Source organism: Azolla caroliniana, unplaced genomic scaffold (assembly GCF_043228905.1).
Source record: "Azolla caroliniana isolate FFs.n. ecotype wild unplaced genomic scaffold, voAzoCaro1.0.p SCAF_15, whole genome shotgun sequence".
In the NCBI taxonomy this organism is placed as follows: Eukaryota; Viridiplantae; Streptophyta; class Polypodiopsida; order Salviniales; family Salviniaceae; genus Azolla; species Azolla caroliniana.
The window spans coordinates 15,261,687-15,274,947 of NW_028230450.1; the positions used below are offsets into that span (position 1 = coordinate 15,261,687).

A 13,261-nucleotide genomic window follows, 5' to 3' on the forward strand; every position below is an offset into this window, starting at 1 on the left:
CATTCGTATGAAACCAAAATGCTTGCTAATGCATTCAGAGTATATTATGTACTATGCATGATATTTTGTTTATTTTGCAACCAAATATGTAAAAATAAAGAGGCTTGATGAGGGAGTGCAATAATCCCTTGTGATTTTGCACTATCCCCATCATTATGACTAACCCGACCTTGTCGAGCTTCCTTTATCACGTCTCACCCAGGCCAATGAATTTTCTAACCTAGCTCTATCCAACCTTTGTCACGGTTGACCCGCCTCTGTCACGCATGACCCGGCTTTGTCTAGCCTTTGTCCTTTGTCACGTCTAACCCGGCCTTGCCCTTCCATCTGACTCGGCTCTGTTCTTGCCTCTACCACGTCTAACCCAACCCAAACTTGCTAGCCCAGATGCCTTTTTTCTAACCCCAGCCGAGTTTGTAATCAGGCTACCTGCATCCAACCCGTCTGAAGAAACTAGAAACTTCAAAAGCTTCTAAGATCACCAAAAATAAATTTAAAACACATTCAGATATCAAAATCTCTGAGTTTGAGATATAAAAACTCCACTCACCAAAAACTTGGGCCATCACAGAATGTAAACAAAAAAGTCATAGATCATTGCAAACACCTAACCTTCTCACATTCCATCAACCATAAAAATTTTGGCCACCAAGAAAAAACATGGGAGCGACTAGAAACTTCAAATATCACAAGATTTCAATCACGAAAAGCTTTAAAGATCGCGCATATGCTGCAAAACCAAATACTTCAAATATCATGAGAGACCAATAATCCAGATTTTTAGATTGAAACAATTTTCACGACCCATTCTCACATGGAACTACATCATAATATGTTGCATTAGCACATTGATTACAAAGCCCAATATTCACTCATCGTACATCATACTATTTACCAACATTAACTCTTCATATACAACACCAAATCAAAATTGAAATTCCAACGAGCAAAATAGAATAAAAGTGTTGAATCGACAAAATTTTGATTTCTTCATTATCAATTGTTTGCATTTAAAAACCCTTAGTGCAATTTCTTCGTTATCAATTTTGATTTCTTCATCAAAAAGTAGGATAGGCAAAATATCAAATTTTACAACATGATCTGGCAAATATCAGGATTTATATTAGGAATCATCATCAATTTTGATTTCTTCATCAAAAAGTTGGATAGGCAAAATATCAAATTTACAACATAATCTGGCAAAATATCATGATTTACGATATTGTGGTGTGCATGTGTTCATTTGTGCTACCTAAGCCGACCCACCCTTTTAGCACACCCTTTTTAGCTAAGCCAACCCAAATGGGTACATTTGTGTGAACTATAAATTGAGTAGGAAGTAAGAAGCTAACTAGGTTGGTTTTGATCTCTTATGTGCATTTCACATATTGGTGGAGAAGTGGAGTACCAGTCCCCCACGTCCAAGCATCCACCTCTTCCACCTCACCTTAGGTTGCCCAGTAACTTCTTGTCCCACGAGTTTCCCCGATCCCCCTCCTACACGATAGCCCACTTGTCCCCCACCTCAACCAAGTCCAGGTGGCCCTCAGTCCACAGGAGCGATTGATCTCTATCCGCCTATAGCCCTCATGTCCCCCACCTTAGTCAAGTCCAAGTGGCCCTTAGTCCATAGGAGCGATTGATCTCTATCCGTCAATTGTTAGCTCGTACATGATAGCCCTCTTGTTCCCCACCTTAGCCAAGTCCAGGTGGCCCTCAGTCCACAGGAGCTATTGATCTTTATCCGTTGTTTGCTAGTTCATTTTCCGTCACTAGCCCCTTCCAACTATTAGGGTTGGCAGTTCCGTGGGGATGTCCTCAACGCCGTTGTAGCTCAACTCGGTGTCCAGCTGATGTTTACGTCCCCGTACCATCCTCGGACAAATGACCTCATTGAACGCCTCAACAATACCCTCGAGAAGGAGATTGTTGCTTACATCAATCCACACCACAAAACCTGGGATCAAATCTTGCCTTTCGTCACCATGCCTACGATACATCCGTACAGGCGTCGACATGGATCAACCCTTTTCGAGCACTTTATTGGCGTAACCCCACCTCCCACCAAAATTGTCCATTATTGTCCATTCGAAACCTGCCAACATGGATCATGCCACTTGGGAACTCTATCTCCAAAAGATGCTCCCCCTCCTTCGACAAGCCATTGCTCATGTTCATGCTCTGGTACTTTTGTATGAACTATAAATTGAGTAAGAAGTAAGAAGCTAACTAGGATGATTTTGATCTCTTATGTGCACTTCACAATATGGATAGGCCCAAAACACAAGCAACCCATTTGGTGATAGTAATGCATAGAAGCTCCATGTCATCATGTCCAAACCAATGCTCATGCCCCTATCAAATAGCAAATATAAGAACCCACATATCATATCAACAATTAGAAAAAAATGAAGTTGGAAGACACTTATGAAATCCGGAGATCCCAAGCCCTATGTGAACTCCTCCACTCACATAAGAATAGTATGCATTACATAATATCGATAGTAAGACCCAATGGGTTAAGTTGGGATGTGGAGTTCGTGATGTCGGTTCTCTGGTATGTTGCAATGGTCTCAAAGCAAGCAAAAAGTCTAAAATACACATAAAAGAAAAGGTTTGTGTTTCAAATTGATTCAAGAGAGGGAAAATGATTTGGAAGATGGAATGCAACACACTTGCTTTATGATACATCCGATGGATTCCTATTGAATGAGACCTTTTTGCAATGCCAAGGTATCATGGCATAGAAAAAACGCGAAAACTCACACTTCACACATTATACTACATATGTTCCACCTAACTATGAAACCATATTCTTCGTTGAACAAGGAAACTGTGCACATTGATGCATTTAAAAGCGTATATTGTTGTTTTCCACTTGAACCATTGCTTCTTTCTATATGACTTAGTTCACTCACTTCAATGTAAGATGGGATGCTAGGGTGATGAGTTTGGTTGACCATGCACTATTTGTCCCAAACAAGTTCGGGAGATTAAGTATCACACTTCGATAGAATCCTATGCGTTTGATTGCATTCATCTATGCTTTCCAATGCTCTCCACACATCTTTAACCAAACCCAAACCTTACATGATTTTCTCGGGCAGCCACAATGTGCACTCTCAATTGTGACCTTCATTAAGCAAGTCATTGAACATTGAGAGTCACTGCTCACTTTCACATGTATTACATGATAACGTTATTTTACGTGGTCATAAAGGTCATAGTTGACCTCTGAAGACGATTATGAAATTGCTCTCTCTCTCTCTCTCTCTCTCTCTCTCTCTCTCTCTCTCTCTCTCTCTCTCTCGTGTATTGGAGTTGTACTCTAGTGCCAAGTTAAGCCATGTTTTCTGCTTCTAATCCATTCTTCAAAGCACAAGTTTCATTGTTGTACCGATTTAGTGAACTACATTATGAAATGTAGGTAAACATTTGACCTTGTGGATCAACGTTCAAATTTGTTGCAAGCTAAAGTGTTCAATGAGATGCTATTATTGATCATTAGTTGACATGTGCATGCATGGTGTCACAACTACGTGGACACAATCACTCTTGAGTTTTGAGTCCTGAGAGTCCATGTCCGAGTCCCTCTCCCTTCTTTCATAGAAATATGATGAGAATGAGAAGTTTCCAAAGTTTTGAGTCTCGAGTCCGAGTCTCTTCTCTCATAGATACGATGAGAATGAGGAGGGGTACCCAAAAGTAGTGAAAGTTTAAGTGTGTGTGTTTGGGGAAGGGACTGGTGTGAATAGACTTAAAGTTAAGGACACGCCGGCTAGGGTTTATCTCGTATAAGCTTCTCCTTCCGCACTTCCTTCTGTTCTTCCTTTTCGACGCAGACACAGACGCAGAGAGAGAGAGAGGGGCTCGATCAGGCACACGCAGACGGAGCAGCGTCGTCTCGATGGGTAAGCTACCTTCTCTTCCTCCATCTCCTCCATGCCAGTCCTCTTCTCTCTTCTCTCATACCGTTTCTTCTGTTGTGTTGCTCTTTCTCCTTCCCTTTGTTCCGTCTCCTCACTCGTTCCGTCTGTGCCTTTGTGTTTGTGTCCTCCTCTCCTCCTCTCCTCCGCCACGCTCTTCTCCTTGTTTCCCTTAGGTGCGTACAAATACGTGGAGGAGCTATGGAGGAAGAAACAGTCCGATGTCATGCGATTCCTTCTTCGTGTTCGCTGCTGGGAGTATAGGCAGCTTCCTGGAATCGTTCGCATCACTCGCCCTACCCGGCCAGACAAAGCTCGCCGTCTCGGATACAAGGCAAAACAGGTATTTTGCACTTTCACTCGTGTTTACCATTGAAATCATCATTTTAAGTTTTATTTGGTAATCACCAAGGAAGGATTTGTCAACATCTCTTACTTACGACTCCTACGTGCATAGCTTGTTTTTCAAATTTTTTGTTATTCCGTAGATCTATGATGTGAGTGGACACTTGTTCAGACTCTGCAAGGATAAATCTTCTCCTGTGTGAAGATACAGTGTATATGACATGGATGACCTTTTCTGTATTATTTACTATTTCGTAGATCTATGATATGAATGACATTAGAATTCTCTTCCGACATTGAAGCGTTACGTCTCCTCATACATCGATTTTGGCCTGATTTTCCACTTTCTGACATGGTTTCTGAATCCAGAAATGCTGTACTTATTTCCTATGCTGTGTATTTTTAAATGCTACATTGAACAATTTAACCTAGACCACTCTTTTGCTCGAGATATTTCCGATTCATGTGGATTTTTTGTCCACTCAACGAAGTCTTTTATTGCTATTTTTCTCCTGACTACTAATGTTATCGTTTCTGATTGATTAAAACAGTCTCTCTATTTACATATTTTTTCTTTCTAATCTGCGTGTCAATATTCACCCGAAGTGATAAGCTATTCTTCTACACATATCCGTGATTTTATCTATTGGATTGTTTATTAATGGTTATGTCCTTGTAATATTATCCACAGGGCTATGTCGTCTATCGTGTTCGTGTGAGGAGAGGAGGACGTAAGAGGCCTGTATCCAAAGGTATTGTTTATGGAAAACCAAAGAACCAGGGTGTTACACAGTTGAAATTTCAGCGTAGTTTGCGTTCTGTTGCGGAGGAGAGAGCTGGACGAAAGCTTGGAGGTTTACGTGTGTTGAACTCTTACTGGATTAATCAGGCAAGTATGCTTTATAGTTTATCTTTTAGGTTACTTTAGGTAGATAAGTAGCTCCATCTGTCTGCTAGATGTTGTTTTGTTTTATAGTGTTTGGAATTGCTTGATTGCAATGCCTAATTCAGATGGGGAATTCCTTATGTATATAATTAGGATTAATTTTGCTTAAAAACTTTGGTCTAATTTAATTCAGAATGGTATCTCTGGTCTAATTTAATTTAGCAAGTATTTATTAATTTTAGACTTTGAAAAATAAACGCCTTGAGATTCGTTTCAAGGGACAAATTATTGTATTATGACACTGGTGTCTGTAGGGTATGTCTTAGACTTCAATCTCGGAATTAATGTTATTTCTGAAACAGGATTCAACATACAAGTATTTTGAGATTATTCTTGTGGATCCCGCTCATACGGCCATTAGGAAGGATCCTAGAATCAATTGGTTGTGCAAGCCTGTGCACAAACACCGTGAATTGAGAGGTCTTACCTCTGCTGGTAAGAAGTACCGTGGACTTCGAGGGAAAGGTCACAACAATCATAAGTGCAGGCCTTCGATCCGTGCTACATGGAAGCGCAACAATACGCTGTCCCTCCGCCGATATCGTTGATGAAGTTAGTGTGTTTGTGCTCAGAATGATTTATGACGATTTTGTTCTCTTGAGAACTGAATGGATTTCCTTGTTTTTTGTCGTAATTTCAGTTGTTACCTTGAGAATTTTGTTAATGAATGACATTGAGTTTTGAAAATATATCCTTGTATTAGATAAATTGCTAAATTAGTGATGTAAGTTTGAAATGGACCACTATATTGATTCTTAAATTAGTGTCATTGTTTTTGTGCTAGTAGAATTTGTCACCAATGTATTAAGTTTGCATAATGGGCTAACTATTTGTTCATATTCTATGGTGCAAAATTTGTTAAAGTTTGTAGCTGTTATGAATCAACTGCACCTTGCACTCTTCTTTCTCATGTGGTCAGAATTGGAATGCTTATTTGATAATTCAGAGATGTAATTAATCAATTTTATAGTTGATTAGTTTTGTGGTTAGAATCGGAATGCTTATTTGATAATTCAGAGATGTAATTAATCAATTTCAAAGTTGATTAGTTTTGATGCTTCAAACCTCATCTGTTAGTAAAGTGTATGGTACACATTCTACACAAACGGTGATTTTTGATCCGCATCTGCAGGCTCACACATTTAAACTTGTTTGCCCTAAATCTTCAGCATGGGGAAATATTGTGTACATAGATTTCTAGTAGCATAATGCCTGTCACTTACATAGCTTTCTGAATTACACTCCTGTGTGAATCACTTGTGATTAGTTTTCATGGACCATCTCTGTTTTCGAATTTTAAGTATGTTTATGTAAGTCAGTGGATTGTATCGAAGTGAAAAGAGAAGACTCAATCCCAATGAAGATCAGACACAGGACTACTACTGTTGTGGGTGTTTTTTCATGTTTTGTACTGCTTTGTGCTTAGTGTGTTACAAATAAAAACCGGAATGGTAAAGGTTGAGAAATCTTTTACAAATAAAAACCAGAATGGTGAAGGTTGAGAAATCTTTGAGCAAAGTTGAGAAACTTAGTGGTAGTAGAGAATTTATTTGCTGCTCATTTTGAACTTGCAAGCACGATCTGAGAGTGCTCAAAGGTTTGATTAGGAGTGAAGTGAAAGAGAATGATTGAAATTCCATTATATAGCGCTATCAAAACTCCACTAGTTAGCATAATATTTTTTTTTGGATGGAACTAGATTGGTCAGTATATTTTTTAGAATTGGATAACTTCATGTTAAACTTTCATAAAATAAAGTGCTATAATAGTAATTAGAATAATGTTCCATATTTTTTTTGAGTTGTGATTCAAAGGGTTCGTTGGTAATTTTTGTTCATGAGTCATCTTGAGAACCAAAACCTATTTTTGAGACTTGCTAATCTTAAGGAATCAAACGATATGTTGGGCATAACTTTTATTATTTTATATGATGTACTCGAAGGACTCATAAATTAGAATATCAAGAGGAGATGCATTATTGGATGGATGCGGGGACGTAGTAAGGGAGGTCTAAGGTCTACTTTCTTTGTGTCGGTTGGATTGTGTAAATATGATAGACATTGATGCTTTATACTCTTATGAATTTTGACACTAAGAGGTTCTTGGAATCTTTGTGTTGAAACAAGGGAAAGATGAGTTAACAGAAGGGGAGCTTGTAGGGTCAAATTTGCACACAGTCATGTGGTTGAGCTCCAAAGAGCAAGCCTTCCAAATTCGTTGGTTATTCTCGACCTTAGTCTTGACAAAGTGACACATTGCAGTTAAAAGGAGATTGCGAGGATGTTATCTAAGAGTGTGTTTGATGAGTTTATTTCCCACAACTTCTAGGTTGCAACTAGCAATGGGCCCGGTTTCAGCTCAAACCGAATCGAACCGAAAAACCGTAGCTCAACGGTTTATAGGTTCAAAGATAAATAAACAATTTGGTTTGGTTTCAAATGTTACTAATCGATTTCGGTTCAGTTTTGAATTGACCAGTTTAGCGGTTTAACGGCTTATCGATTTCTGTTTACGTGGTTCGGTTTAAAGGTTAAAAAATACTCATAAATATTTTCTATAGACTATAACTTTAAACTTTTGTTTTAACTTATTAAATTTTATATGTATTATATTTAGAGTCTCTTTTTCATTTATGATGATCAAATTTATGATTAGTATGATGACTAAATTTATGATAAGTATGATGACTAAGTTTATGATAAGTATGATGACAAATTTTATCATAAGTATGATGACAAATTTTATGATGAGTATGATGAATAAATTTATGATGATTTTCTCACACGAATTTATAATAAGTATAATGATTAATATCAATAAAAAATGGTTTGGTTTGGTTTTAAAATTTTCGTAAACGGTTTGGTTTAAATGGCTTCATAAATTTTAAAATAGTTTGGTTCGATTTTTATTATTAATAAATGGTTTGGTTTGGTTTCAAGGCCAAGAAACCGAACTGAACCGGGCCCATTGCTAGCTGCAACCATGAAAACATCAATCCTACATGTACACTTCTAAAAATTTGGAGATACAGAAGCAAATCAACATATTATTCTACCTCCTCGTGGGAGTGATGTCCATACACATTATGCATACGAACTCCAAAGAGGATAACATACATAAAATATAGAAAGACTAGGGTGGGGAAGCTTAGATCACAAAGATCTTTGGTATCCATATAGGGAGGTACATAGGCTCGAAGCACATAACATTGTACAAGGATACGGAGAACATCATGATGATCAAAGATGGGCTTGGGCCACTTGGTTGAGCATTGCGAGGACGTCAATGCTCGAGGGGCGGGCGGACGGGGACTTTGCGAGGCAAAAGGACGCGATCCTAAACGTTAACAACATTTGTTCCTCGAAGCCATGGCCAAGCAAGCGTTTGTCGAACTTGCCCAAGATGTGCTCGGAGCCCATGGAGATGGTGTTCGCGGCCCAACCCCCCATGTAAGTGTCCCCATCTTCAAGAAACATCTCACTCAAAGGTTGTTGGTTAGTGAGGAGCACGACAAGGACCACGCCGAACGCATACACGTCTCCTTTGTCGGTGAAATTCAAGGCATGGTAATACTCGGGTGCGACATAGCCCACGGTGCCGACCCAATTGCTACCCGTGACATGAGTGGAGTCATCTAACACGAGCTTGGCTAGGCCGAAGTCTCCGATGTGGGCTTCCATGGCTTCATCTAGGAGGATGTTCCCGGGCTTGAGGTCTCGATGAATGATTCGAGGGCGGGCATCATTGTGGAGGTATTTCAATCCTTTGGCGACGCCTAGGGCGATGGAGTAGCGCATGGACCAATCGAGGTCGAGGGAGCCATCCCGGGCCTTGGCCAATGCATCACTCAAGCTCCCATTGATCATGTAATCGTAGATGAGGAGGTGCGTGTTGGGCCTCGGGACGTACGCGAGGAGGGTGAGGAGGTTCCGGTGCCTCACATGGCCCAAGGTGTCCATCTCCGCGCGGATTTGGGCCGAATTCTTGGTCAAGACATCGATCTCCTCCGTCTCCTCCTCCTCCTCCGCTGGGACTGAATGCCTGTCCATTTCTTCTTGCTTCTTGTTCTTCTTGATCATCATCTTCTTCTTCTTCTTAATCATCATCACATTACTGATGCCATTCACCTTCTTGATGGCCACGATCTTGGTCGAGCTATGGCCTCCTCTGGTCTGCATAGTGAGTGTGGCTTTGTAGACTTCACCGCTACCCCCTTTCCCCAGGAGATCCAAGCTTTCCAGAGCATTCTCATCCTGAAGGAATGCGATGGACTTCGAGTGGATGCTTCTTTGGTAGATGATGGGTTTCAGGATGAGCCTTTTCTGGTTGATTCCCCAGCGTATGAGATGCGAGACAGCATAGAACACTAGCACTGTTAAGATTCCTGATATGACGCCCATGGCCACGCCTACCAGCCATCGGATCGCCTGAGGTTGTTTCTTGGATGTGGAGATGTCAGTAGTATTGGTTTGTAATGATCTCCTATGATCATAATCAGGCGATGATGGTGATGGCTTATATGCAGGAAAGTAGTGAACATTTCTCTGGCCATGGAAGCTTCTATGGATAGGTTTAGAAGCCCTCAGATGCTCCCTAAGCGAAGACGAGCGTGCAAAGCCATTGGAAGAACTTACGGTAGAGATGGTGTGGCTCCATAAGAACAGAGGGATGAGGATGACTAGCAGGAAAAGATGATGGGTTCTTGTCCAAAACGCCATAGCTGCCTTTCGAGAAGTGTGAAGCTTCTGGTCTAGATTCTAGATAAAGAAGAAGAAGAAGAAGAAGAAGAAGAAGAAGAAGAAGAAAATCAAAGGCCAAAAAGACAAGGAAGACTTGGTCTTCTTCAATAATTTCAATCTTGACTTATAGTCACTTCAGAGGTCTGTCGGGAATGGGGATAGACTTTTACGCGTTTAGAGTAAAGTTGTCGACAAGTTCTCTTCCGTAGTACATTCATTGTCGCGGAGTTACATGTGTGTGTGTGTGTGTGTGTGTGTGTGAGAGAGAGAGAGAGAGAGAGAGAGAGAGAGAGAGAGAGATTCAACATGTTCCACTACATGGAACATACCCATGTAGTGTAGTGTAGTTAGTGGGTGACCATACTTCATGGTCACACCCATTGTAAGTAGTGTTTTTTACACACATTTATTAATATAATTGTGTGTTTTCACCAAAGAGAGAGAGAGAGAGAGAGAGAGAGAGAGAGAGAGAGAGAGATTGATTGAGAATAGTGATAGATTTAACATGTTTAGAGTAAAGTTATCGACAAGTTCTCTTTAGAAGTACATACATTGTCCCACAATTAAATGTATGTGTGTGTGTTGGAGAGAGAGAGAGAGAGAGAGAGAGAGAGAGAGAGAGAGAGAGAGAGATTAATGTCTTCTAAGGCCAAAATTGGCCCATGAGACAAATGTTTTACAACAAAAATGGGCATTTATCCAATTATCAAAACAAAAGTAAAGTAAAAATAGCTTAAGCTAAAAGAGTTCTAGTAGTGTACAAAACTTTGCACTAAGCCTGATTTCATTTCCACCCAAGCCTCTCAAAAAGAAGTGGGGGGTCAAAGGTTTTTGGTCTGGGTGTAACCCATGGTCCCGGTGTATAGAGTGCCCCAACCATGACTTCTACGCGGTGTAGCTCACGTTCCCTTATTTTCATTATTGCTTCTACATCTCGTGGAGTTGCTTTAAAACCCGACATCCGAGGGCGTTAGGTTCTTCTTTGATTTTCTGCTTCATCAAGGAAAAGCCCGAGTGGTGTAGGTGTGTTGACATTCGTTGACTCCCCCTATTCTTGAAAAGCTTCATTTGTTATATGTTGGTAAATATTAACAATATTATTATCAACATTTTGTAACTTATTCTCTCTGTGTTGTTTCAATTCTAGGATGTATCTGCCTAATTTCGTTATATCTAGTGTATCTAATAATTTAGGGAGGGTAGGAGAGGAACCAAGTATGTCTTGGTATTTTGCCCTTATCTCGGCATAGGTGGGACATTTGCATGTAAGATGGTACTCATCCTCTATCTCTATGTGGCATAACCTACATATCCTTTCCTCCCTAGGGACTCCATTAGTGCGTCCATTCTCAATCTCAAGTTGGTGAGATGATATTCTAAGTTGACCGATGGCAACCCTTAGTGCATGTGGTAAGAATACATCTAGATATTTTGGCTGCGTAATAAAACCTAACGTAGAGAAGTGCATGAAGTGTTCTTTATAGTACAACCTTTTAGATGGGAGTGGCTCTAGTGGGGTGATCCATTTATACCGAGTATAAATTTGCCATATTTCTTGGCGTATTACTTTATTGCGGTCTTGGAGCCCAAACCGTTGATGCATACATGAGAGAGGGAGTCATTAATGAGTCAACGGGGGTAGAGTGAACTCAGCCCTAATAATGTCATGTGGAACAATCAATTTGCTTTGGAGTTGGCGTGATGACATCATCACCAATGGTCTCTCTAATTGCGTCCACATGAAAGATGGTAGTCTTGGAGCCCAAACCGTTGATGCATACATGAGAGAGGGAGTCACTAATGAGTCAACGGGGGTAGAGTGAACTCAGCCCTAATAATGTCATGTGGAACAATCAATTTGCTTTGGAGTTGGCGTGATGACATCATCACCAATGGTCTCTCTAATTGCGTCCACATGAAAGATGGTAGTCTTGGAGCCCAAACCGTTGATGCATACATGAGAGAGGGAGTCACTAATGAGTCAACGGGGGTAGAGTGAACTCAGCCCTAATAATGTCATGTGGAACAATCAATTTGCTTTGGAGTTAGCGTGATGACATCATCACCAATGGTCTCTCTAATTGCGTCCACATGAAAGATGGTAGTCTTGGAGCCCAAACCATTGATGCATACATGAGAGAGGGAGTCACTAATGAGTCAACGGGGGTAGAGTGAACTCAACCCTAATAATGTCATGTGGAACAATCAATTTGCTTTGGAGTTGGCGTGATGACATCATCACCAATGGTCTCTCTAATTGCGTCCACATGAAAGATGGTAGTCTTGGAGCCCAAACCGTTGATGCATACATGAGAGAGGGAGTCACTAATGAGTCAACGGGGGTAGAGTGAACTCAGCCCTAATAATGTCATGTGGAACAATCAATTTGCTTTGGAGTTGGCGTGATGACATCATCACCAATGGTCTCTCTAATTGCGTCCACATGAAAGATGGTAGTCTTGGAGCCCAAACCGTTGATGCATACATGAGAGAGGGAGTCACTAATGAGTCAACGGGGGTAGAGTGAACTCAGCCCTAATAATGTCATGTGGAACAATCAATTTGCTTTGGAGTTGGCGTGATGACATCATCACCAATGGTCTCTCTAATTGCGTCCACATGAAAGATGGTAGTCTTGGAGCCCAAACCATTGATGCATACATGAGAGAGGGAGTCACTAATGAGTCAACGGGGGTAGAGTGAACTCAGCCCTAATAATGTCATGTGGAACAATCAATTTGCTTTGGAGTTGGCGTGATGACATCATCACCAATGGTCTCTCTAATTGCGTCCACATGAAAGATGGTAGTCTTGGAGCCCAAACCGTTGATGCATACATGAGAGAGGGAGTCACTAATGAGTCAACGGGGGTAGAGTGAACTCAGCCCTAATAATGTCATGTGGAACAATCAATTTGCTTTGGAGTTGGCGTGATGACATCATCACCAATGGTCTCTCTAATTGCGTCCACATGAAAGATGGTAGTCTTGGAGCCCAAACCGTTGATGCATACATGAGAGAGGGAGTCACTAATGAGTCAACGGGGGTAGAGTGAACTCAGCCCTAATAATGTCATGTGGAACAATCAATTTGCTTTGGAGTTGGCGTGATGACATCATCACCAATGGTCTCTCTAATTGCGTCCACATGAAAGATGGTAGTCTTGGAGCCCAAACCATTGATGCATACATGAGAGAGGGAGTCACTAATGAGTCAACGGGGGTAGAGTGAACTCAGCCCTAATAATGTCATGTGGAACAATCAATTTGCTTTGGAGTTGGCGTGATGACATCATCACCAATGGT

The 13,261-nt window shown here is 40.8% G+C and overlaps 2 protein-coding genes across 2 annotated transcripts; one reads left to right on the forward strand and one right to left on the reverse strand.

The window, feature by feature from the left end:
- Nucleotides 1–3,784: 3,784 nt before the first annotated feature.
- On the forward strand, nt 3,785–5,963 carry LOC147854790 (large ribosomal subunit protein eL15z). Its single transcript, XM_087331587.1, has 4 exons — nt 3,785–3,911; nt 4,103–4,269; nt 4,963–5,160; nt 5,520–5,963. Exons 1-4 carry the CDS (start codon nt 3,908–3,910, stop codon nt 5,763–5,765), a joined length of 615 nt encoding a protein of 204 aa, XP_087187713.1. The 5' UTR covers nt 3,785–3,907; the 3' UTR covers nt 5,766–5,963.
- A 2,280-nt stretch (nt 5,964–8,243) lies between these two features.
- LOC147854791 (leucine-rich repeat receptor-like serine/threonine/tyrosine-protein kinase SOBIR1) lies at nt 8,244–9,960 on the reverse strand. Its single transcript, XM_087331671.1, has one exon. It carries the CDS (start codon nt 9,933–9,935, stop codon nt 8,457–8,459), a length of 1,479 nt encoding a protein of 492 aa, XP_087187797.1. The 5' UTR covers nt 9,936–9,960; the 3' UTR covers nt 8,244–8,456.
- Between the last annotated feature and the right edge of the window lie 3,301 nt (nt 9,961–13,261).